Below are 26,330 nucleotides of genomic sequence, written 5' to 3'. Positions count from 1 at the left end.
GACCAGTCAACACTAATATATCAGTTGCAATGTATGAATTTGAGTTGAACTTGTCGATCGTGCAATGTATGACTGTCATCAATGATCAACAATAGTCAACAATGATCAAAATACAACATCTGAATACACCAGTCCAGTTCAAACATATAGCGTCATCGTGTGTGTCGTATGATGATCGTTGTGTTTGAATACTGACAACACAAACAGTGACTGCTACAGTATTCAACGACTAAACAATCGCATCGACAGAATGTTTCCAAACACGCATCGTATTTTGGACATCACATCATAAGCTACAGATTCTGTTGTTTGTCATGGTTTGCTGACTGTTCAACAAAAACCAGTGTTGCAAGGCGTATGACTACATCACACATCACACTACACTGTCAGATACTGTCAGATACTATCCGATACTGTACATATTATGGCACACCACGCTACACCACATTGCATCACATACATTGCTTGATACCATCGATTTTAGATCATGCAAACAGTCTAGTATAACGGTAGATCTATGTCAAACAATTGCAATCACACAGACTCGGACTCGGACTGTCCACCAAACAATCAACCAGACGTTGATGTCAATACACGCCATACATGTAGTCAGTGTATGTACAAACAAAATACATGCTCTGGCTGCAACATAAATACAAATGTTTACACCAATCGGCTAAAATCCACCAATTTGGTACAAATTGTCACAATTGTCACAAATATTGACAACCATGACAATTGTGACAACCATGACACAATCTGATAAAATGGGTTTAAACTCGATTTAAAAACTTGCACATTGTTGTCAGCACATATCATACAAATGCTACACTACACATGGCTGTATACAATGTAACGTGTGTCGTGTTTGCAGTGTTTGCAGTGTTTACAGTATTTGCAATGTCTGTCAAACGGATTGTATGGCATCCAGTCGTGTCACTCAGTTTGAAGTAGCCGTGATACTAGAACAGTAATCTACATTGACAACATCATCCAAATACATATATTGGACAGCACAGCCAACCATGTCGTGTTTGGTAGTTGTGTGTACCAGTTCAATTGACCATGTGTTCGATTGACAATGTGTCCATTTTAAAGCATTTTTGTTGATTGCATTACACCGGTATATTGAACTCGGGTGATATTTCAAATGTCGGATAAGCAATTATCCGCACTACGGCTATGATTATCCGTTGACCGTTGAACATTATACATTGACCACTGTACATTGTACATTGGCACTATATGTGTGTACCGTTTGGTCATGACTGACTGATACACGACAGTCTGATACTAACACAATACAACAATCAACACAGCGTGCATACTAAACACCAATAGTCGTGTATATTGTCAACTCAACACTGTCGGTATATCATATACATACACCAATACACTAATGTCCAGTATGCGACTGTATATGACTATATATGACTGTGTACAATACATTATAAACAACTTTTTGGATATTGTCAATTTAGTTTATTGTGTGATGAATGCAATATGTACATGATCAAATACAAATGGTCAAGTATTTACAAGATTCTGAACTAAACAGGTCAAGGACCTGTAGTTGCAAGTGTTTTGTTCTTGTTGATAGTATAGCGCCGTTCAAAAATGGTTTTTGTAAAAATATTGTACAAGACTTTTGAGAATCCAAAGATTTCACCGTCGAGTGACATGCCAACATCAACTGATAAATTTACATCGAATGAGGCCGGGCCAGAGTCGAGTCGTTTGATGTTTTCAAGGTTTGATATGTCTTTTTGGATATCAAAGTTGATGCCAACTTTGTTTGCAATCGACAGTGACGTTTCCAAAAGATCAAATTTAAACACTTCGGCTGCAAGTCTGAGTTTTGGCTTGAGTGCAAACTCCAGTCGTGTTTCAGCAATAAGCTTGTCGGCCTCGACGTTGCTAGTATATACAGGATTGAACCCGCGGTATGTGTTTTTTTCATTAGATGCAATGCTGGTTTCAAAGTTGGAATAGGACATGGTCAGATTTGCTTTTGATCGGACTTCAGCCAAAATGGTCGCATCCATGGTAAACTCAAAAACTAGCTCAGGACCAATAGACAGCACTCCAGGAATGTATATCGGAGTCAGTGGGTACTCAAAAATTGGAATGGTGACCAATCGTTTGTCCAATTTGACACCTATGTCAAACGACAGCATGGCATACATGTCTATGTCACCTTCCCAGGTCAATGAATATTTTGGCTTTTTGAACAGTCGACCAGTTGCACGAAATACAAGTTTTGTCCGTGCTTTGATACCACATGGATTGCAACCGACTCGGAATACACCGCCTGCATCTGATGGTTTAATTTCGATTGATGGACTGGCTTTGAGATCCAAGTTGAGTGCGATACCAACAGTTTTGGCGTTTGGTTTGGATACTCGACCACGCTTTTGCAGTAAATGGGTGCTAGCTTGACCATTAGAAATATCATCAGCAGTGATACCACCACCTTGGCTACTTTCGACACCAGGAAGTGCAAGAATTTCAAAACTGCCAGTAACACCAGCCTTTTTTGGGTTAGTGGTTGTAAACACGACAATTTTTCGTTGAGCGTCAAGTTTCCAGTCGGTAGCAAGAAGTAGAGCCTGCTCGGCTGAATTGCCAGTTCCACAGCCATGTTGCGATCCAATCACCAACAGGGTTTTTTGGACTTTCCAGTTGGTGTTTGGCAGTGGTTCAGTAAGCACCATCGTAACTCGATTTCGGTTACATTTAATAGACAAAAGGCTTTGGATATTGTCGAGATTGACAGATGGGACGTTTGCAGTGATTTTCATTCCAGCCACGACAATCGAATCACGGCCTTTGAGCGGATCGTACCATTGTGAAATGGTTTCAGGTGACGGCGCCTGATCTTGGAGATATGGACGAGTTTTAAGAGCACTTATAACCCGGTTCGTGTTTTTGATTTTGTTGACAAACGCCTTGAACCTAGAAGCTCCAGCCAACGGCATGGGAGTTGCATTTACAACGCAGATTATCAACAGAATTAGAGTGACAAATAACATATTTATACGGTTTGTGCTTGGGAATTTGCAAGGTTTGATACAGTTGTTGTTGAGATTATGGTTTAGATTGAGCAAAAACAGGCTGTTTTTATATCCCAACTGACAATCGATGCATTGTATATTATTTTTTCTCAGTTTGCAGTTTACAGTATCAGGGTGGAGTCTGCAGTAGTATTTCAATGAGGGTTGGCCGCCCTTAATTTAGCTGTGCAAGACAAGAGTGCACTTTAAAATTTATCTTGAACAGCAGCTCTCAAATACTGTCATATACGGATGCATCACACATACCGCATTGTCATTTTTACGAGTATCATTATATATAGCATGTAGACTAGTGGCTTCACATTCGAGATTTGAGCCGAGTGGTTAGACATACCAACTCGTATATCGATAGTATCAACTCGCACCCAATATTTACTGCTTTTAAGGCGCGAATGACCCTTTAACAGTCTGATGGACTAAAGCACTGTTAAACTACATACAATCAAATATATCAATCACCATTGTACAGCTGATTTATTAGTTGTATTGTGTTTGTAAAGCCAACATATCCACCCTGATTTAAACCAGTGTCAATGTGCTGACTGAGAGCCCGTCTAATAAACAAGCCATACAAATCTAGACTCGAAAGCAACTGCACAGCATTCAGATTGATCTACGAGACTGTAGGGTTCAGCGAATCGACTGCTATGGGTTTTTTTAGTTTTCTGATTGAGCTCAGTTGTCAATTTCAGTTTGCATAACTTGGATTACATTGTTTGAACGTGAGCCAAAATGCAAGAGTATTTGTTGGACATTGGTAATGCGTGATCTTTATAATGGGACTTTGCTGAGATGTGCAGTCTGTTGACATGTATTGTGTGTAGATACTTGTGTGGGCTTCTATGTTTGGCACATAAGCGTAGTCGCCACTGACGAAGATCTATAGTGATAAGGGACCCTCAACAATGATACTTGAGCTACGGCCCTTATATCTTTTTTAGTATTCTTCCACTACTCTCCCAGCTTGTAAAAAACGCGACCTTCTTAATAAACAACGCAGTCTACTCATTGGTTCATTCCTCTGCTATCTTTTACTTACTGTGACTTTCAAATCATGAACCACATCAATATCTCAACATATCTTCGCGAGCTACACCATTGCCACAGTATGCATCAAATCTATTGTTGTATAATGTCAGCACTGCTATGCTGAACCATGTTGAACCATGATGGGCTATCCAGATGTAGTTGTGCCATTTGCGTCAAAAATACGATATATCGACCAACATTCAGAAACAGTTGGCACAGTAGACACCATTGATGTGTTCTGGCTAACAATACAATTGGACATGTCATGTCATTAAATGACAAATATGCAATGTAGTAGCCAAAGTGGTCTGATAAAGCATGATACGATAAACAATACAGTCAGACACCAGGACAGTATCAAGAAACGAGTATACAAATGCAACTGATTCGAGATCAATTATCATGTCATACCCGAGTCTTGCAATAAATGCAGTAACCATGATCAAGCATTCAATGTCGTATGTTCAATGTCCAATGTCCAATGTCGTATGTAACGTGAATGGTTTATTGCCAGTGTTGTATACCAACTACTGGACATATCAAAATATACAATAATGTTGATAGATTCAAACGACTCGTTACTTTCAGAAACAAGATATACTGACAAGATTTCACCCATATTATTGTACTAAAGCATTTTTAGTATATTTTAAAATGTAGACATTTTTATCATACAAGTAGTCGTGTGGCCGATTGGGCATGACCACAGACTGAGCGTGCATCATGGATGCCATGGTGGAAAATGGTAAACTTTGATTACATTCAATTGTTGTTTTGGTCGCGTTTGCTGGTCTAATCAACTCGTGTAAGCTTAATCCGACTCTTGACCACTCAAATTCTCAAGCATATTCAATCACAGCTTGCTGTTTGACTCGATTGCAATGACATGCCAATAATTCAAACAGTTCCAAACACATTACTCGAGTTTTGAATGTGTTGCTCATTATACGCCATGTAGTACATATTCAATCGTGTATATATCAGTGTTATTTCTACTGATTAACCAAGATGTGAATTTGACTGATGTTGGTGACTGTCAAACAATAATATTTTATAAATTCTTTGACTTGACCATCAAATCAGTGACGGTTTATCCATCGTCAACAACTTGTATCTGTTTAAAAATACTTGTATCATCGAGATAGACAATGAACCCGAGTGTTGAAGTAGTCAAGCAATGTGATATTCGATATCCTGGAGAGTATGACTCGGCTAGAGCTCTGGATCTGTATTTACCATCACTCGACATTGCAGAATCTAGCAAGAGACCCGGTAAACAGTTGTATTCTAATGTGTGCTCAATGATTTACTAATACAATGACTTGATTCTATATTGTCTAAACTCGTTTTCAGTAGCTGTGTTTGTCCATGGTGGAGCCTGGATTACAAGCAAAAAAAGTGAATTTGAGTATATGGGATATGCACTTGCATCGAGAGGGATTCCAACAGTTATAGCTGGTTATCGACTTTCTCCTGCTCAAGGTATCATCGATCCAAAGTTGTGCCATCCAATGCATTTTGAAGATATATCAAGTGCTGTTGCTTGGGTCTTGTCAAAAGAGGCAGTAGTATGTTTGGGCTTTACACCTGCTTATATAGTGCTGATTGGCCATTCTGCTGGTGCTCACTTGACTGGACTACTGGCTCTAAAGTCGATCAACTGTGCAACTCCAACAAAAACTCGTCTAGATCAAACAGCATCAATCAGGGGTGTGATTGGTATTGAAGGCATCTACTCACTATCAGATCTGGCCAAAACGTTTCCCACGTATGTGCCATGGTTTATTGAGCGAGCATTCATGCGTGATCCATTGCTTTGGGATAAAGCTTCTCCCAAAGAAGTAGCTATAAGCATGCTTTCTGAAAAATCGCATATTGCTGATGTCACTCTGCCAAGATACTTACTAATACACAGCCCAGAAGATGAGTTGGTAAATATGGAACAAACCAATGACTATGCTGCTGCATTGCAATCCATCAATGTAGATGTCGAGGTTTGCATAAATATTTCGGGTAGTCACGATGACATACTAAAAAACCCCGAATTACACGATAGGCTTGCCAAGTTTATTTCAAGTCTTGAATTCTGATTACATCGAACGATCTGCTTCGAACTGAAATATTGTAGCTCAACAATACGTTATAGTCAGATTTTAAAAGGAATTTACAATTGGCTTGCAGAGAAACGCTCTTATCATTCAGATATGTATTACTATATTCTTGCAAGCCAACAGTAAAATAAACAGAATGCCATTCACATTCTTCAATCAACTTATACTCTTAAAAATTCATACGTTATCAAAACGGTAGTAGTATCAAAATGTGGTTTATTGTCAATACAAATTACTTTCCCATTGCCAGCTTCATTTTTGCCAATCGCTCCTTCAAATCACCAACTGCCTGCGATCTTTGTTGTCGATCTACAGCGGCATTGGCTACAATGGTCGATGGGTTCTTTATGGCAACATTAGAGCTATTCTGCATAGACTAGAGTGTTGATGAATGATAATGAAATTGCCATGGACAAGGCAAAATATGTTAATAAAATAGTTGACCATCGTGAATTGATCTGGCTAAAACTACTATTCAAACCAAAAAAAGCTTTACATGGCCATATTATAAATTAACTCTGGTTGACTTACCTGTGTAGCAGTATGATGGCTAGATCCCTTGTTGATACCAGGCGATTGGGGGTCGATATATGAAGCAGGACGTGGACGACTCGTATATACATTGGAATCATTCAGGGTCGATGGTAGTGCGGATGTCGAAGAGTTTTTAAACATTAATTGCAGTCGGGTCAATGTTTCCCTAAACGAATCAGCACTACCACCACCCGCAGTGTCAGGCTCAAGCGCATTTACATCTAATAAGTGTATTCATGCAACCAATTCAGATTTATCAGAATTCATAAATCAACGCGCATTAGTTAAACTACCATCACTTACTTTTGAGGACATCTGGACCAAAACTCATATGTCGTTGGTATCCAGTCAAATTAGAGCCTCCATCAACCCCAAATGCATTCATTGCAGCAACTGTTGCAGCTGCATTCGAAGCTGCCGTTTCTGCTGCACTCGATTGTGAATATGCTGCTAGGCCTCGTCGGATATAACCTTGAAAATAGGAGCTAGTACGAGCAATTCTCTGTTCAACCAAATCAGCCGCCTCTGGATGCTCAAGTTGAAAGTGATAAAGTTTTTGAACTCCCATTCTAGTTTTTTCTTTGTCAGAAATCATCGAGAAAATGTACTGAATTTGTCCATCAAGAGTACTTTGATCTCCATCTGAATTCAACTCTTTTGTAACACAACTACCATCAAAATCGCCTGATCTGCGGTTTTGACTAGATGTTGACACAAAAGCATTACCTGGTGATCTAGTAGGTTGTATAAGTTGCGATTCTAATTCATCCTTTAAAAGCAAAGATCTGGTTTGAGGTGATGATGGAACAGACATATCCTGAGATGAGCGCTTGATAGCTTCAAAGTCTCGAGACATTCTAGATGATCTCGATAGGCGGCGTTCAGCTGCTCCAAGCATTTGATCCAAGTATGTTTGTACATGGCTATCGGCGGTAATATCACTGGCATATTCTCTCACGTCTTTACCAAGCGCATTCACTAGCTCGTGTAGAATCGTCTTGACTGTACGCAATGGCATGTCCGCCTGAGGGATCACATTTTCGGCAACACGTTTTTTCCAGTATGCTGGAGGGGAAAGTGACAAAAACTCGTGAATATCGACAAGAATATCGGAAATGCGAATGCTTTTCTCTTCTAATCTTTTTGGAAGTGTTTTAGTGACCTTCCATACACACTTCATCACAAGCTCGGTATGTTTAGAATGCAAAGTAAGAGTCTGGCCAGACATGTTGAAACAAGTAGCAGCAGACCGCTGAAGGATCCGCAGCAAGACCCTTTATAACACCAAAACGTACATTTTTAGTGGATCACAGGACAACATATGCAAATACTCATACAACAGTATGCATTTAAATTACCTAAAAGTCATGTTGCAATCGCAACCTTCAATGATGCGTACCATTAAAATGTTCAGTGCCCGACCAAGTACGTTTGCCGAGTCAATGGTTTGCAAAGTAGGATCAACAAGACGAAGTAAAACCTCTTGAACACATTGCTCTAAATTGTCAACCAGCACAAAACTCGAAAACTCTTGTTTTGAAAAAATACTCACTAAAAGACTGGAAATGTGCTTTACAAGTCTCGCAATGTTTGCTTTTAAAGGACTGAGATTGGTAAAGGCAATTCGTAGCTGCAAGGTTGATGCGCTGATAATATCATTAATACGTAATCCTGCAATATCAGGAGTTGTGCTGAGAAGTTTTTCAAGTTGCTTTAAACCTTCGATGCTTTGATTGACATCTAAACTGGTGACATGTGTGATCATTACATCAATCATCAAATCAATACGCTCAGACTCTGGTAAAAGATGACTAGCTGATTGGTTTGCTGAAACGTGTCCATGACCAGCATTTGCAGTCTGGCTGCTGTTCACACTACGAACTTCCATATTTTCGAAATCCAATGTAAACTCCTTGGGAACTGAGGGTGGTGCATTGGTAGTCTGAGTTGATCCACTGACGTGATTGTATGATTCTCCTGATGACCATGCCAAATTTACAGTGTTATCCTGGGTCGAGCCCAAGCGATATGAACTACCTCCATTTGACTCGTTCAGGTATTCCGAATCAACCGATCCCGTAGTGAATGTACGCTTGGTAGAACTACTGTTTCGGTTTGCATTTTGAGTTGCACCAATAGAGTCACTTTCGGTGTTAGAAACGGATGGTAACAAAGATTTGCGGTTAACTGCGGCAGAAATACCATTTGTAAAAGTAGGCTGAACAGTAGAAGCATGAGTTGAAGTATGCGGAGGTAAGCGTTTGAGTCGTTCAATCAGCATATCCTTATCTTTTTCCGATATTTTTCCAAGATGTGCATAGATGTCGTCACCAATAAGCAAAAATGCTTGAATGAGAGCATTAAGAGCACTGTTTCGTACAGCAGCATCTCGATCGCTAATTTGTGAAGCAATCACTGGAAGGGTTTTTGCAGGTACAAATGCTGTCAAGCCATTGCGCTGAATAAGCGAAGATAGCTCATCCAGACATTCAGACCTTGTCCGTGAGTTTTTCGATTCAAGACCCTTGAGAAGATACTGAATAAAACGAGATGCAGGATAAACTCGCGAAATCATTTTCATAATGCCACGAACACGGGAACGAAGTGTTTCCTTGGGATCGCCTACTTTGATAATAAAATGAGGCAAAAAATTTGCTGCTTCGTTTTCAGTCATAAGAATGCTGTTGATATCAAAAATACCAAACATATGTTCAAGCAGCTCCAGTGTTTTCAGCGAAATACTGGTATTGGTATCGTAGAATCTGAGAGTAATATACTTGAAAAGAATATCACTATTTAAAGAAAAAAACGTGCGGCCTTCTTCAGCATCAGGCCCTTGACTATTCAACGATCGAACTGCATAGTCATCAAGCATTTTGAGACCTGCTAAAAAATCCTTTTCCTTGTAGTGATCAGTGCTAAACAGTAAGCTATGAAGCTCGGAAGATAAACACAACTGACATTGCTCAGATAAAAACTCAATGAGATGCCGGCGAGGTGTATCAAAAGCCCATCTATTCACACCACGATCTGCGGCAGTTCTAGCATCTTTGGCTCGCGAATCAGTGGGTAAAAAAAGAACTTGTGAAAAAGATGATTCGGCAAGAACAGCTTCTTTTTTCAAAACAAGACTTCCTGTTCGAGAAACTCGGTTTTTAGTCAAAGGCACACCTATCTTGGATTGTTTAAGATCATTCAAGGATGATGATGCCAATAAATTCCGTGTAGTAAGAGTATTTTCGCCACTATTTTGAGCAGGTTCACTTATTACGACTGGAGTCGCTGCAATCTCAGACTTGATAGACGCGACTTTTTTGCCTTGAGTAAGAATATCTTTCGACTTGAGACTTGAAATCGATTTTGATCCTGCTCCATCTATAGTTTCAGATTCAACAGAGTCAATCTGTGAAACGATAGTGGCAAGAGTAGAGCCAGAGTAGGTGTCTCGTGCTAGCTGACGCAGCGTATCGGCTTTCATATCCCTGATAAGCAAAGGAAGCACAAGCTGTGCTCCCTTGCGCACATCTTGGTTACGATCCTGAATGCATTGAAAAATAGCTTGGGAAATAAGATTAGCATCTGGAGCTGTCGATATGGAATCCAGTGCAAGTCTTTCCCCAAGCCATTTGATGAGATCTTTTCGCATAAGTGGTTGATCCGTTTTCAAACATGTAGCAATGTTTGATAATAACAAAGATATGCCCAAGGTGTCGGCAAATCTATCCAATGCAGAAGTAGCCATTGCTCGCACAAGAGTTTTTTGATCTGCTAGTTGCGATAGGATTGGAGCAAGAAATGTACGAACATATTTTTCAAAAGGCTTGCCCATGGCAATACAAAGCATGCCGCAGATATCTGTAGCAGATGATGCCAAGTTCTTGTTGCTGTCAGAAAGTCTCTGTTTCAATGCCGAAACTAAATCAAAATCTGCAATCAATGTATTAATAATTGTGATCAATACAAATAAAACTGGTTCAATTTCAAATTATATGAATTACAAACACCAGTATTAAAAATACAAATAACTTGCCCAGTGTTGGCTGAATTTTCATTTGAGTGGCCTTGATTGCTTCACTCAGTTCATCCATGGCAGCTTTTCTTTCTTTCCAGTTTGGATTTCCCATTTGCTATATAGACAATCATGATTAGCCATAGTTGCATGAGTTATACCAGCAGAGTTACAAATAAAAACAATTTTTGCACCTCTACTAAACTTGATGGCACTCTACAAGACAAGTCTACGCGTGGGAGAATGTCATCTACCACCTGTGGTGCATTTGACTGAGTTTTTGAAGCAACTAGCCGTGGAATGCTTGCAACTTTTTCAAATTCTGCATCAAGAATTGCCATAATTTGAGGCGAAACATCATTAAGAAGACCGCAGAGATCTGAAAGTAAAAGACCACATGAACATTGGTCAAAGTCTGAATACCATACAGAAAATATCAAAATACTCGACATACCTTTTCCAACACAGCGATATATTGTAACAAAAACCCCAATCGCGGCAGTTCTGACAGCTGCGTTTGAATTGCCCAAGCTCACTTTTAAAAAGTCTACAAGCACCTTGACATTTATACCCGTAGTAGTAAAACTAGACAGCATTTCGCCCATCCATAAAAGCAAATCTGCAATGGCTTTTGGACTTTTCAATTTCTTTGCGGGCTCGTAGACTATGTGGTTAAAATATGGGTGTAATTATTAAAAAACTTATTCGTTAGTCAAATCAAATTATCCAATATAAAATATGTCATCAGCAGCATGCATATTGGTATCATTACTCACGCTGAGATAGTACAAACGAAAAAGATGTTCTTTCAGCGCATGCCTCCATGCATTCACCAGCAACTTTTTTTACTTTTATATCGCTCATTTTATCGACACAGCCAGATATTATCAGCAAAACAGAGCCTTTGGTAAAGGAAGAGTGGGAGGCCAAAGTTTTATATATACTAATCATTGCCACCATAACCTGTACAAGTTGAATATGTACAAGTAAGTTACAGCTGTCTTGGCAAACCACCATAATCTAATATATGCTTCCAAAGATTGCTCATAAGCTAATCTTTTATACACTTTTGAGTACCTGAAAATTATTGTCTTTCCATCCTGGAAATTTAGATAAAAATCGAACAATTGCCTCGCTTGGTATAGGCGGCTCGTCGCTCCCAATCATCTCAGATATTTTTTGCATTGCTTTGGCATTATAAATGTAAAAAGTTACAAATCAACGAATATACGGAGACATAGATAGTACACAAGAACAAAATGAGTCGGGCGTTTGAATATTAAGATTAATAGGCTAGTAAAAATCACAAATTGCAAGCAACACACACCTTCAAGTCGAATCTTCCAGGCCGAGTTGGATAGATCCGCCACTAAACTGGTTCCAATCCATCCAATAACTACTTCTTCTGCTGATTCGTCAGAAAAGCTAAATCGGGGCTGCTCATCCAAATCAGTCTTGGCGTTTAAACTAGTGGCGTTTGATGGGGCCGATCCAACACCTTTACGCTAAATCAATGTCAATTGAAATGGTAAAAATAAGTAATGTCAAAACGCATTGCAAGTTTACCATATATGAAAATAATGTCAGATTCACTAGTCATTCATTAGATGGAAAAACATACTTTGACTGCTGCAGTTCCACGCGATGACGCTGAGCTTGCCTGAGCTGACATATTTGAGGTTAAGCCCTTTCCAGTAGCAGGCATTCGATTTTCTTTATCTTGTACCATCTGTGTTAAAGTTTGGTGTGCCATAGTATTCTTTGCGTAAGAATTAGTGCATTATTAGATCAAAAATAAACTATTGATACAATCAACATGTATCCAAGCAAATTGTTTTCATGCCATATAAATTGTGCATAAAATACCAAAACTGCATTATTCTTGTTGACAGTGAATGCTTCAACTAAATCCAAAAATCAGACTTACCTGCTGTGATGCAGGCCGATTTTGAGATTCGCCCAGTGGTCGTACCGAGGTTTTGCCTGTTGATGGGGCCACACCCTTTGCATTTCCAGACTTTATATTACTGTAATACTCGCGAATTCTGGTTTGCTTTACTTTATCTAGACGCTCTAAAGAACCCAGCATACTCTGCTCACCCAAAGTGACCATGATATGTCCAAGCGCCTCTGCAGATGCCTCTCGAACAGATTCCAGCGAATCATCAATACCCTGAAATGAGTTGATCAGTAACTATCTGATGTTTCAACAATATAAACCAAAACTGAACCATCAAATCTCGGTCAAATGAATACCTTGAAAAGAGTATCCAGTAAAAGCTTTGCACTTGAACGGGTAAAATCCTTTTTAGGTTTTTTAATAGTAGTCAAGCACCGAAGAAGCCATTGAACTGATTCGATTTTAATCTGAGGATTCTTATGGGTCATTCCAAAAACAATATCTTCCATAACATCCAAAATACTAGACGCCTGTCAATATAGGCAAATATAATCATATGCAGTATTGTTAAACAGCAGCATAATGGACTAATATAGAGTGTTGTAAATATTACCGTTGCCGATACAGCATCCAAAGAAGCTTTGAGTGCCTCGATAACATTTGTTTTCTTTTCTTTCAGTCTGTCCAAGATTGGACCAATAACCTAATATCAAGCAGTTCATGTATCGTCAAAAGTCGGAATAAATCAATTTAATGTGTGTGCAACAGTAAAGGTCACATAAATCAAATATTCTTACAATATGACGATATTGAGAAAATGCAGATCGTAAGCCCTTGGCAAGTTGAGTAATGCACTGTGCAGCAACCACCACCACAGTGACATTCGCGTCGGGTAATTTCTGTTTGGAATCGATATTCATACATTACAATAATATAAATATGAGCATACAAGCTATTTGTGCAATTCAAAATGCAACCTTGTTAGATATACCTTGGCAAGAGCATTAATGAGCTCGCCGTATCGACCATCTTCAATTTTTGGACAAGATAAAATAACGAGCAAACCATCCAATGCCTCCTTTCTCTCTTTCCATTTGGTTGATAGCTACAATAAACACAGTATGATACATTAATATACATGTATGGTGCTATATGAGGTAAGCAACCCCGCATACCAGATCAGAGTAAAATGACTTTGAAAGTTTGCCAAGAACATCGACTGGATCAACAAACTGAAACTCGTCAAATACTTCAGTAGGTTCTGTTTGTTCTGTTTGTTGCAAAACTATCACATTGTATTAAATTGACACGTTTCAAACATATTGGCTCGTTAGTTACAAGAAACGCAGGATTGATTCAAAGCAATCTGATGCTATAGTACACACCTGTCGCCTCTTTTTTTAATGCTTCGACTTTCAACATGTCTGCTCGTCGAACACGTGTGGCTTGAGGAGTAACAGTGGGCTCTTGTTCAAAAAGCGTAGTAAGTTCTTTTAGCTAAAATAGCAAATTGAAAATCAATCAAAAGCATTCATGTATAAAGTACGAGTAAATACAATGGCATTTCAAAATGACATGATATTATAATAGAAAGCGCAAAGCAAACCTGAAGTGGTTTTAATTCGTCAAGGGATCCTAGCAAAGCCTGTCGAATCCAACGAAACAACTCTAATGCAAGAGCAGTACCCTATGATATTTAAATACAAGCTGAATAGAGTGTCACATAATAGGCTACAATCAGATGCTCACGCATTACCTCGGCACGAACTGTTTTATCGCGATGATCAAAGATTTTGGAAAGAACCTTGGCAACTGGCTTAAAAGGCACAACAGGTATTCCAAATGAAGCAATCACTTCACGCAGAGCAGAAACACATGCAATCACATTCTTAGGAGTCTTGTGACTTAATCCAGCAATTAGACATTCCTAAACAAAAGATAGTAAAGTAAACAGTCTGAAAGCTATATATACCAACTCCAACAGTATGAAACCCATGAAAAAGCGTGACAGATTAACGTACAATCACTACATCTGCAGTATCGATTTCAATAAACATAAGAAGAATCTCCATTGCCTTGGTCTTTGTAGACGATCGAGTACTAGCCAAACATTTATCAACGACAAGCGGAACAAGCACTGATTTTCCTCTGTTTCATTCAGACCAAATACAATAAAGAAAACAGTTGCAAGAATAGTAATCGAGTTGGGTTAGCAGTTATGTAATTAGATTTCAAAATGCATTTATTAAAGAGAATTTGTGAATCTATTGCATACCTTGAAGCAATTGTGGCGAGTTTGACATATTCCATAGTTGCAGACACTCCAGATTCCAATGCGATTTGATTTGCATCTGACAACATGCCACGAACGCTTTCCTGGTACTGTAAAAATATTGGATCATTACCAGATTCTGCAGTCCGGAAGAGTTTTGCAAGCTCATCGTAAGCAGACTGACGAGCTTTCCATGACTGTTGATAGCAATTAAAAAAACAAACAGCAATTAGTTATGGAAAAGATAGAGCAAGACAACCAGGATTATGGTCGGACTATCATAAAGATCGCTAGTGCAATAAGCCAACATGCAGCAAGTTTCAACACTCGACAGGAAAATATCTTTAAATTCACTGTCATTGATGAGAGTGTCGATGCATCTTCACAACGTAAACTCAAATGGCTGATATCTTCTATCAAGTAAGATGGCCATGTGCACCGAGTCTTAATTGGCCATGCCAAACTACTAAAACAATAAAGCACAATGACACCTTGTGAGAAAGACGAGTTTCTAAAGGAATGTCAGTCCAGTCTTCTTCCAGCTGTTTGTTCTCGCCCGGAAACTCGGACATTGCTATCAATTGCTGGTTAAAGTCAAAGGCAACGAATTGTCTTGAATTTCTATCAAAATATTTATAATTCCAACTTGAATTCTTGTCATTTTAATCTATAAATACAGTTGATTGTGCAAGCTGTTTTCTCGCTTGATTTCCATCAAAACAGTTATAATCGAACACTGCAAACTATTAGTCAATGAGTGTGTCGGCTACAAAACTGAACCCTAAAAACTTGTCGCTTTGGCTCGCTCGTAGTAAACTTTCGCCTGGTCGAGGCGGAGAGTCGGTGAGTGGCATTGCAGTGAATTCTGCTTGAAAGTTACTCGTGTCATCTGCTGCTGCCTATATTGCATCGATTGATTTAAATAATCAAAATCGGTTTCATTACATTATATCGTGTCAGTCAATACATACCAGTTTGGGTATGAAAGGAGGTGTGACTTCTCGTGCCAAAAGTCTCTTCCATTCAGTCTTGCGGAAAAAATTATGTTTCTTGACTTTCATGGCTCCATCCTCGCCTGTTCCCAGTCGTTGGTCCGGATTCTTTTTTAAAAGCTAAAGTAATTGGATTGAATCAGTATTTTCCTTGTGTATGAACAGACACCAAAAATACTTGAATCTACTGTTTTAAACCACAACTGCAAACTCTTACCTTTGTACACAGATCGCGAGAATCTGCCGTCATATACTTTGGAAACGTTGGTTTCTTTTTTAAAATGGCTTCCATGATTTTTTTTCTGTTCCCGCCACAGAATGGAGGAGAGCCTGTAAGCATGTCGTAAAGCATAACTCCAAGTGACCAATAATCAACCCCATTCCCATACTCGAGCCTTTCTTCAATAACCTCTGGCGCCATAAACTCCACTGTGCCACATATTGTAGACGCACCAACCGCTACTTTTGACAACCCAAAATCTGTCAAAATAACATGTCCCTCAGAATCCAACAGTACATTTTCTGGTTTGAGATCTCTGTAAAATCGTAATTAAATGGTGACAAACAAATAATGTCAGTAGAAATAAGTGTGAAATTTGTGAATCCCTTAGTCCATCGGCATATACGCAAAAGCTCAACTGACCTATAAATAATGCCAAGCGAATGCAAATGTTCAATGGCAAGCAGCAGCTCAGAAATGTAAAAGCATGCTACATTTTCTGAAAACATTCGCTCATGTGCAAGATATGTAAACAGTTCACCACCAGATGCGTAGCTTAGAATAAGATATAGTTTTTCTGGAGTTTGAAATGCATACAAAAGCTTTACAATAAACGGATGACGAACAGCTTCCAAAATAGAACGTTCGTTTTGAGTATGCTCCGTCTCCTTCCCATGCAGCACAATAGAAGCTTTGCGCAACACCTTCATGGCAAACAAATTGTTGGACTTTGGTAAATATGACGCTCGCTGATAAGAAGATGGAGACACAGAAGTCAGTGCTGAATTATGACGTGATGAGGTGCTGTCGTCTTGTTTAATAGATATACCATGTGGTGATAAAAGATCGCTTGTAGAATGCGAGTCTTTGATGGTTGGATTGTTTGATACCGAGCATGTAGATGTATTAGGCAATCGATGCATAGAGTCGGCCAAATGATCTTTGCGCTTGACAAGAAAGACTTTACCATATGCACCACGGCCAATAACACGCAGTAAAGTAAAGTCATGGAGGGTAATATGTCGGCGAGTCGGTCGTGGCATATCATTAGTTGAAGACGAAACACTTCCATAATGACTGATGTTTCCACTGACGTGACTGTTGATATCGTTGTCCTCCTCGGTATCATCTTCAGCATCTGATGCAGCAAAGTTATGAATATCCACCACTTTGTCACGACTATTGTCAAAACTGCTGCGAAAATTATTTCGATATGAAGGTTTAATGGTGGTATCAGAGTGATTCGTATCATTGCTTATTGTGCGACTCAGAGAAAGTTGTGAAGACAGCTGGGACATTAAATATGTAGGTGATGATGCAGGAGAAGATGGAAGCACTTGAACTAGTAAAAATAACAGGATATTATCCACAATCAATATCAAGTTTAACATCATATTATTTCAAACAAATTGATAAACTATTTTACAGCCGTATTCACGTAAAATGAAACGATAAGAATGCCAAAATACATAAACAGCCAATCTTGTGAAATAGCTGATGCTAATCTTTACCAAATTTAATGAATAGTATTATGTTCCTTGAACTATTTAGTTGATTGGTTTTTTGATTACTGGCATGGAAACAACAGTTGTATTATCGCCACTTTTTTAAAAACTAGAATGTGGGCGTATCTACGGAATTAGGACACAAAAGAGCTGTATTGACAACAGTCGAACCCAATATTTGGATTGTAATAGATGGATCTGATGATCATACAACGCATGACGACTAAAAGAGGATAATCTCGGTTCAAATCATAGTTTGTAATCATATGATGGATAGATTTGGAAGAGTCGAGATTGTCAATTCAAGCCAATCCTTGGTAGGAAAGCACAACGAATATTAACATTGCTTATTCCAGAGCAGTGTAAAATCAAGATCCAAAAATGTTCCATCTTACGTGAATACGGCGGTGATATATTGGTCGACTTACCTTGCGGCATGTTGCAAGTTGATGAAATGGTTCCGGTCTGAGCATTCGGATTTTCAAATGAATGTTCAAGGTCTGGCTGTAATTGCTGTGAAAAACTACTCTCATTTTCCAAACAACTTTGACTGTCAGAATCAGATTTACTTGCGCATTTAGTTGATAAAGTAAACGCTTCATCGTCATGGTCAAAGGCGAACATATCTTCATGGTCAATGCTTATTTTTTCAATTGAAAGTATTTTCGAGACGTCATGAGTATTGCTTGCATCAGAGGTGATGAGTGATTTATTGTTCTTTTTAACTTTCATATTCTTGAATTATGTGATGGTTGAATAGCAATGCAATCAAATGCTACCTCAATAAGTATGAGTTTGTATTCAAGATGTGATCGTGGCAGATTATTGAAAAAACAGTTCAAATGCAAACCATAGAATCACGTGTTGAATTTTCATTCTCAAGACAGATTAGACTTTCATGGCATGCATTCCACAGTCGTATTCGCGTAAAACAAAACACTTTATCTTGCAAGTGATTTTCTTTGAATATTCAATTGTTGAACATTCGATGCAATTTCTTATTACAAATTGATTGCTTTTTGAATAAACATCTCCTGTTCTTGATGTTTGAAGCTGCTCAACAAATACATTATTATACTCTAATCATTGTCTTGAGTTGTAAGGACAAAGTTCCAATCTACACGCCGTTTGTTTAATGGTTTACCAACCATTTCTGATTAAAAACTTGATTGATTTGTGAAATGAATGTTGTCTAAATAATATGTGCATCTGGAAATGTTTCGTGCCATTATTGTATCCCAAAAACTCGGATACGTTTGCGTTGTAATTCAAGAAAACAACAACCACATATTTCAAGGATTCAACCGTTGTTTTCGTGTCAACCACACAATGATTACTTGTAGAGTCTCAGATTGGTCAAGTGTCACGAATGTGTAACCACTTGTTTAGTTGGTTTATACACAAATGAGTATGCATAATAACTAATGAATTTTGCCAAAATAATCCACAATGTTGTACAGTGAACTGATCATTTATGTACTTTGACACTCTTAATGTTTCATTTTAAATGAGTAGGGCTGTAAAACAGTCATGTATAGTATTGACCCTATTCAAATAAAAGTCAAATGGATAGTCAGGATAAATAAAACTCGCAAAATTCATCAAATAAACACCATAATATTAAATATATTGTAAAGAATAACAAGAGTGGGTATCGAGTGTTTTGATTAAGTAGCTGGATCAATATTTTTAGCAGTGAGTCTCAAGTCAAGACACCCACTGTCCGTATAAGAGCAGTGAATAACTTCATGAATTCTCGATATTCCAACTCGCCCATCGGTCGATTTCCAAATCGTACTGCTTCATACTGATCAATGTAGAATCGAGCAATGTCTTTAGATATAACTCCTCGATCCACCAAAAACATCACGTATCCTCTGCTAGTCATGCGGCAATCTCGTTCTAAATGATCTGATATTTTGCATACGGCCTCTTCTGTCAAAAGCAGCAGTAGGTAAGCATAAAGATAATGATAAAGTACAAAAATAATGATTACAAATAGTTGAAATTCAAATACCTAAAGCAGCGATAGTGCATATTGCCGCATCTTTGAAACGAAGTCCTTCAAATGTACTGTGTGGTTTTCCAAGACCAATACTGTCAGGGATCTGATCCACAAGTGGCTTTGCACTGGTTTGAATCGATGCTGTTCGTGAAAGTCCTGCTTGTACCAACTCATATACTGGCTAATTAATTGTTTGTCATCAATCGCATGTATTAGTGAGTATGTGGACAGGCATAGCATAAACTAAAATCCATTCTCATGCTACACCAAGACCGTTTGGCATCAGTTTACCAGGAGTTTTGAAATGCAGGAATAATAGCACAACTGACCAATTCATATATATTTGCTTACTTTTGGCAGATCCGAGCGATTGATTGGCACATAAAGCTTTGGGATATCAGCAAACGACGTTCTAAAAGCCATTCTTCTTGACGAAAGTAGAAGCAAAGCACCCAGAATCTAAAGAGTAAACAATCAGCGTCTATACAGATCAGCATTATTTCAGAACTCACACTAAGCAAAAGCCAGTCGATACTGAGACTATTATCAACTCACCAAAATCGTAAAGCTTGTTCCTACAGCAATCAATTCTCTCAGGTCATTTCGAACCCACAGAAATATGTCATATGCACAAAAAATAACCAGTAGACACAGAATGCACACAAGCACCAGCAGCGACGATACATTCAGCACATGCAGACCCATCTTTATCCCAGCCGATGCTCTTGCTGAATGCAATCCACTCTGCATTACGAATAATTGCAGTCAACTAATTGGTCATGTGAATGGCTGTCCGCCTAATTCATTGTCACGTGTTGCTTGATGTTTAAATTTCACTTTTGTCAAGCCATGCAAACTCCTCGATTGAAATGACTAGCGCAGAAGAGGATTACTATGAATTGCTTGGAATAGAATCAACAGCTACGCTTAAGGAGATAAAGAGAGCATATCGGTAAACAACAAGCGTATTGGTTGATTTTATCTTGACTAAACTAAACTCACATTCGACTGCTTTCTACTCATTCAAGTCGTAAAGCGTTGCTATGCCATCCTGACAAAGCTGGCCCTGATGATGCCAAAGCAGGTAATTGCTAAACTTTGATCTATTAGTTGGATATTGGTTGGCACTTAATAAATGCTCTTTTGATATTCCATACGCCTTTATAACACTAAAATATTAATTATATTATAGCCGAGTTGTTTCATCGCCTCACAAAGGCAGACGATGTTCTTTCTAATCCAGAAAGTCGTGCAAGATATGACGATCTTCACAAGTCACGAAGACTTCAGCAGGCAAGGTTCAAGGAAATGGACACGGTACGTCAAAAAGCTAAACAGGATTTGAATGAGAGAGAAATGCAGGCTGCAAAGCGGCAAAAGACGCATAATGGACAGACTTTATCTGCCGAAGCGCAAAAAAGTATGGCCATTGAGCAATTGCGTGAAGAAGGATTTCGACGTATGCAAGCCTTAGAATCTGAGAAGCGTCAGACTGCTGTCGCCAGTGTATCACTTGCCAATTCTATAGACGAGGCTAAAAAAGCTGTAGAAAAGGCCGATTTAATAGATTGCACTCTCAAGATCAAATGGAAAAAACCTGCAACCTTTACAGAAGACGCCATCAGAGAGTGTATTTTAAAAGTAAATAGCCAGTTAAGGATTGAAAAAATCCTTATGGGGAAGGCATCTAAATCTGAAGCAAATGTCGTTTTTAAAGATTTATATAGCGCAGTAAGCACTCTTGCTAAATACTAGAAATGTCTTGCAAACTGTTTAACATGTCAGATCTGCTAATTTTTCTATATTGACGCATTTTGGTAATCTAGTATGCTGTAATCAAGGCCAAACAAGCACAACATGATTGCTTGGATATGCTAACCATAAAATGGTCTGGATCACCGCCCATGGCTCTTGCGTACATAGATACTGCAGCAATTGGTCACGAGTTATTTAGTTCAACACAGAACACATCTGCTCCATTTCCTTCATTTGTTCCAATGCCATCAGTTCGTCAATTTACTGCTACTAGCTTTCCTATGAAAAATCCCTGTCAAAACGCATCTTTGGATAATTACGAAGAGCGCACTCTCCGCAAAATGAGACAACAGGAGCGTGAAATCATTGAGACTGAAAATTCTTGATCCAAACCTTAATCTCTGTTAAATGTATAATTGAAATCTGATGAGCTCTATTCACATAATTATTCAATACCAATCTGCTTTATTATAATATCTGGTGCATCCAATATAAACATTCAAATCAGATTGCATTCGTCGACTTTTACTCATGTGCATTCTGACTGTCATTGTCGATTTCTTTCGGTGTCTGAGGCGCTGTTTTATTTTTATCGTTCATGTCTTGCAACGACGGCTCACTTTGAACTGGTTGTTGAGATTCGTTGGAAATCGAATCCTGTAGCAACTTTTCTTTTTCTACCAACGCTATAAAAACTGCATCATGTGCCGCTAAAAGATATTTTTCTTGATCTTGTTGCACTATACCGTTTCAATTGTGATTAAAAATTGTTTGAATTCCAGAAGCATTTAACTGCATCCAGTTGAAAGTATAGCCACAATTTAGACTAGCACCAACCTTTAGATTTTAACATTTGTCTTTCAACATGTGGGAAAAGGAACGATGAAACCAAGTCCTCTATCATGTTGCAGGTACCGGACTCGGCATCCCTATTATTGTGTGCATGGTATCGAGTAAGCCAAAATTCGTTGTTAGCAAATTTCTACAGCATTGATAAACTACGAGCAAGTGTTCAAAATGCTTTGCATCAAAATATTATCTTCATGCAATCATTTTACTCACCTAGTTACCAACAACTGAGAAATATGATCTATTTTTGTTGCATATTCTTGAGCTTGGATTCGCGCCTGTTGATCTGCTGTCGATCCAATGTTTTCAGAAACAATATCTTGCAAGTACGTATCAACAGTTTCTTGATGCACCTGCATAACTTGTTTAAAGATTTCATCCTCTTGCTCCCTTTGTTGCATTTCTGACTGTCTTTTTCCTGTCAAATATTGTTGAAATTTAAACTCGATAAATATTAATAAACATGCTCATTATCTTTTAAATACATATCCCGCATGCCGCTCTCAAACACATAATTATACTACTCTACTAACTGACCACTTTCTTCAGCCTCTCGAATTTTTCGAGTACGCTCAGCTAGCATAACCATTGCATCAATTCGCCTTTCCTCTCGAAGTCGAACCAATTCTTTTGTCAAAAAATCTAGCGTTTTTCCAATGTATTCGCCTTGGATTGTGCTTTCAAACATAGTTTCCAGCTTTTCTTTATCAGAAGAAATAGATGGTAGTATGGTTGACTCTGTCAACTGTTTTTTGTGTAAAGTTTTGTACTGTATCCAAAATAAATATCAGTTAGATAATTTGGCATCGGTTTCAAAACCAGCCTATATTCACTTCAAAGCACATATATGCCTAATCCATCTCTTCAAGTGTACAAATTAGTCTAGATTACCGATTGATCATCAAGGTCGAGCAATAATTCGCCACCCTGATTGCGAATGTAGGTTTCACGGGATAAAGTGTTGTTGCTGCGCTCCAAGAAATCATCCAAGGCAGCCGTAGGAACGCTGATGTTTTCTCCATTGGCTTGCTCTTTTTTGATAATATGGCAAATACGAAGCTCGTTGATCAGTGCGAGACGACGCTCTTTTCCTGTTTATAGCCATAAATTCATTCGTTTGGGTAGCCAAGCACGTTAGTTTATATCTATATCTGCCTTGCAAATCAAAGTTACCTTGATACATGAGATTTTGTGAAATGCGGCCTTTTATAAGCTTTTGTAAAAAAATAGAAGCCACCTCCATTTCTTCGTCTTCTTCGCTCCTATAAAACATTATGTTGTATAAGTGAGAATGCCTCGAGTATATTTTAACAGCTTGCATATTGAAAGACTCTGATTCTTCAACACAATCCAAGTGTGATGTGGTGAAAACTTACGGAATATGGATACTAGGGGTTGGCGGTCGTCGAGGAGGCTTTTCAATCTTGATCGCGTACTTTATAGGAGTTTCTTGAATCTTATTCTTGATGTTTCTTTCCTGAAGTTTCAATGCCATGTTTTCAAGCTGTGTTTGGATATGAAGTTCCTGATAAATAAATAGCATAAAATTGATTCATCGTTAGACTTGCAAGAGTATTACATGCAAACTGAAGTAGCATATAATGCATTTTATCATCTCATTGATATGCTTTCTAAAAGTTTGGAATGCTTAAAAGGGGATACCTTCCGAGACGCACACGACTTGGCTGAAGACTTCCATTTTGGTAACTGTGTTTTGGCAGTAAGTACAAAGGGAGAAAACGACTTTTCCAGTTCAACAAGTGCCGAATATGACTCGAGCTCTTCAATTTTAATTTGTAAGGTTGAAGATGCTTTATCAGCAAAAGTCCCTTCGCGTGCTTTAGGTGCATACACTCTAGACCCATGATCTGCATAATCTGTGATAATATCTCTTTTTTCAATTTTGTTTTCTACTTTGGCTCTTTTTTCAGTGAGCTTACGAATTGCTATGATAGTAAAGAATAGAATTAGTCAATAGTTGCCATTTTCTTAATCCTACTGTGTATAGACTCTGATTATTATGAATTCATTGATATGTCGGTCATGAATATACACGAAGCTTGATACCTTTGATTCTTTTTTGGTTGATTTTTTCAAATGCAGCATCACGTTCTTGAAGCTTTCGTTGCCAGATACGATCAATCCGACTATTATTAACAGTTTCATTTTCCTGCTCGCGTTTTTGGATTACTGTAGTCAAGATTTTGAGCCGAGCTTCCTGTAACCTAGTAAACAAGATTAGTACAAGTTCCAAATTTTCAAACCATTCAGTTTGCACTATTTTTTAAATTAAATAGATTAGCATTGATACCTTTTAATCTCCAACTCTCGCTCTTGCCATTCTTTCAGTTCCATCTCCTCCATCATCTTAAGTCGCCGTTCAAATGTTTCTTGATCTACTACTAATGGAAGAGTGGACTCCCATGCACGCTTTACTCGAGCACGTTCGATCATCTCCAACTCTGCAACTCCAGCTGGAAGTCCTGCTCCATATGTCAGTGTTGCCAATGCGAGGAGTTCAGGTGGAGGAAGATTTGGTCTTAAAAGATATTCTGGGGAATAGGGATCAGTCTGTGCTTCGGATTCTCTGTATTTAGTGTTAAAACGTAAAGGACATGAGTAGCCATACTATGAATCTCGGATATTTTTCGTCAAATCATTTTGCCAATTGCATAAATAAACTCATGCCGTAATATTTCAGATGGCACTATTTTGAATGAGCCAGATTACAGATGAAATCAATCAATTTTTCACCTATATAAAGTTTGCGTTCCAACAGTCTTGGCATACGGGCTGGCTGGTCGTTGCATTGTGTCCTGTGCAGTTGCATGTTGTTTTTTCGCATAAACTATCTGACTTACCATGCCTGGCATATATGGCATGATTGGCCGTTTAAAATATTTAAATCTATCTGAGCCAACAACATAAGCCTGACTAGCATCTACTCGACGATCCTGTCCAATACCCGGCAAAAGTCGTTGAGGTTTTAAACTATACTCTGTAGTTGGATAATGGCGAAGTGAGCTGAACATGTTTTCAAAATGAGGATTAATAACCTATTACAAATTTCAGCGAATTCAGAAAATATCGGTCATTAGTTGCAAGACTCGGTGGTATCTTTACTGGAAATAGTTGATAATGAATTCGATCATGCTCTCACCACTTGCTGTGCCTGTGCCTTGGCCATAGCTTTTAAATGGTCGCTTTTTCCTGCTACAGTATAATTTGTATCTGTCATTTAAATAAACATTGGTTAATATATGGTGTCGGTTGACTTTAAACAAAACTGATGATTATTTGGTTAGTAGCAACTAGTCGATACAGCCGATGTTTAAGCCGAAAATATGAGTACTAAAATACGTACCATACAAGTAGTCGTGTGGCCGATTGGGCATGACCACAGACTGAGCGTGCATCATGGATGCCATGGTGGAAAATGGTAAACTTTGATTACATTCAATTGTTGTTTTGGTCGCGTTTGCTGGTCTAATCAACTCGTGTAAGCTTAATCCGACTCTTGACCACTCAAACTCTCAAGTATATTCAATCACAGCTTGCTGTTTGACTCGATTGCAATGACATGCCAATAATTCAAACAGTTCCAAACACATTACTCGAGTTTTGAATGTGTTGCTCATTATACGCCATGTAGTACATATTCAATCGTGTATATATCAGTGTTATTTCTACTGATTAACCAAGATGTGAATTTGACTGATGTTGGTGACTGTCAAACAATAATATTTTATAAATTCTTTGACTTGACCATCAAATCAGTGACGGTTTATCCATCGTCAACAACTTGTATCTGTTTAAAAATACTTGTATCATCGAGATAGACAATGAACCCGAGTGTTGAAGTAGTCAAGCAATGTGATATTCGATATCCTGGAGAGTATGACTCGGCTAGAGCTCTGGATCTGTATTTACCATCACTCGACATTGCAGAATCTAGCAAGAGACCCGGTAAACAGTTGTATTCTAATGTGTGCTCAATGATTTACTAATACAATGACTTGATTCTATATTGTCTAAACTCGTTTTCAGTAGCTGTGTTTGTCCATGGTGGAGCCTG

General features: G+C 38.5%; 7 protein-coding genes across 7 annotated transcripts; 2 read left to right on the top strand and 5 right to left on the bottom strand.

The window, feature by feature from the left end:
• Positions 1 to 1,559: 1,559 nt before the first annotated feature.
• BATDEDRAFT_25177 (uncharacterized protein) lies at positions 1,560 to 2,978 on the bottom strand (the record flags this gene model as incomplete). The annotated part of the gene is made up of 1 exon (XM_006678983.1): positions 1,560 to 2,978. The coding sequence occupies one exon, from the start codon at positions 2,976 to 2,978 to the stop codon at positions 1,560 to 1,562; it is 1,419 nt and encodes a 472-aa protein (XP_006679046.1).
• A 2,229-nt stretch (positions 2,979 to 5,207) lies between these two features.
• BATDEDRAFT_35154 (uncharacterized protein) lies at positions 5,208 to 6,368 on the top strand. The gene is made up of 2 exons (XM_006679060.1): positions 5,208 to 5,375; positions 5,460 to 6,368. The coding sequence occupies exons 1-2, from the start codon at positions 5,252 to 5,254 to the stop codon at positions 6,191 to 6,193; spliced, it is 858 nt and encodes a 285-aa protein (XP_006679123.1). The 5' UTR covers positions 5,208 to 5,251; the 3' UTR covers positions 6,194 to 6,368.
• A 78-nt stretch (positions 6,369 to 6,446) lies between these two features.
• BATDEDRAFT_88983 (uncharacterized protein) lies at positions 6,447 to 15,501 on the bottom strand (the record flags this gene model as incomplete). Its single annotated transcript, XM_006679164.1, has 23 exons — positions 6,447 to 6,590; positions 6,746 to 6,969; positions 7,052 to 8,022; positions 8,107 to 10,646; positions 10,753 to 10,875; positions 10,952 to 11,172; positions 11,212 to 11,421; positions 11,534 to 11,720; positions 11,835 to 11,944; positions 12,085 to 12,262; positions 12,379 to 12,486; positions 12,685 to 12,930; positions 13,014 to 13,187; positions 13,271 to 13,360; positions 13,455 to 13,556; positions 13,649 to 13,762; positions 13,833 to 13,942; positions 14,043 to 14,154; positions 14,264 to 14,344; positions 14,414 to 14,584; positions 14,679 to 14,805; positions 14,933 to 15,126; positions 15,421 to 15,501. 23 exons carry the CDS (start codon positions 15,499 to 15,501, stop codon positions 6,447 to 6,449), a joined length of 6,618 nt encoding a protein of 2,205 aa, XP_006679227.1.
• Positions 15,502 to 15,693: 192 nt separating this feature from the next.
• Positions 15,694 to 17,148, bottom strand: BATDEDRAFT_3117 (uncharacterized protein; the record flags this gene model as incomplete). The annotated part of the gene is made up of 5 exons (XM_006678757.1): positions 15,694 to 15,824; positions 15,897 to 16,041; positions 16,139 to 16,457; positions 16,565 to 16,890; positions 17,095 to 17,148. Coding segments are annotated over 5 exons (975 nt in total), but the record flags the coding sequence as incomplete, so codon positions are not given.
• Positions 17,149 to 19,348: 2,200 nt separating this feature from the next.
• On the bottom strand, positions 19,349 to 20,074 carry BATDEDRAFT_88982 (uncharacterized protein; the record flags this gene model as incomplete). Its single annotated transcript, XM_006679163.1, has 3 exons — positions 19,349 to 19,581; positions 19,664 to 19,832; positions 20,003 to 20,074. The coding sequence occupies 3 exons, from the start codon at positions 20,072 to 20,074 to the stop codon at positions 19,349 to 19,351; spliced, it is 474 nt and encodes a 157-aa protein (XP_006679226.1).
• Positions 20,075 to 20,520: 446 nt separating this feature from the next.
• On the top strand, positions 20,521 to 21,792 carry BATDEDRAFT_88729 (uncharacterized protein; the record flags this gene model as incomplete). The annotated part of the gene is made up of 4 exons (XM_006679247.1): positions 20,521 to 20,603; positions 20,680 to 20,735; positions 20,844 to 21,382; positions 21,478 to 21,792. The coding sequence occupies 4 exons, from the start codon at positions 20,521 to 20,523 to the stop codon at positions 21,790 to 21,792; spliced, it is 993 nt and encodes a 330-aa protein (XP_006679310.1).
• Positions 21,793 to 22,232: 440 nt separating this feature from the next.
• Positions 22,233 to 25,683, bottom strand: BATDEDRAFT_88981 (uncharacterized protein; the record flags this gene model as incomplete). Its single annotated transcript, XM_006679162.1, is given in 13 exon segments — positions 22,233 to 22,335; positions 22,469 to 22,673; positions 22,793 to 23,024; positions 23,147 to 23,346; positions 23,429 to 23,517; positions 23,632 to 23,780; positions 23,918 to 24,201; positions 24,323 to 24,480; positions 24,567 to 24,842; positions 25,010 to 25,107; positions 25,117 to 25,311; positions 25,416 to 25,486; positions 25,620 to 25,683. Coding segments are annotated over 13 exon segments (2,124 nt in total).
• Positions 25,684 to 26,330: the final 647 nt, after the last annotated feature.

Source organism: Batrachochytrium dendrobatidis (genome assembly GCF_000203795.2).
Source record: "Batrachochytrium dendrobatidis JAM81 unplaced genomic scaffold BATDEscaffold_6, whole genome shotgun sequence".
Classification (NCBI taxonomy): domain Eukaryota; kingdom Fungi; phylum Chytridiomycota; class Chytridiomycetes; order Rhizophydiales; genus Batrachochytrium; species Batrachochytrium dendrobatidis.
This window is presented reverse-complemented; position numbering and strand designations above follow the sequence as displayed.

What these genes read in the sequence shown, in the direction of transcription:
- BATDEDRAFT_35154 (XM_006679060.1), top strand. Translation starts at nt 5,252, where the DNA reads ATGAACCCGAGTGTTGAAGTAGTCAAGCAATGTGATATTCGATATCCT. An exon ending in AGAATCTAGCAAGAGACCCG is followed by an intron (nt 5,376 to 5,459) that starts GTAAACAGTTGT and finishes CGTTTTCAGTAG; the next exon opens with CTGTGTTTGTCCATGGTGGA.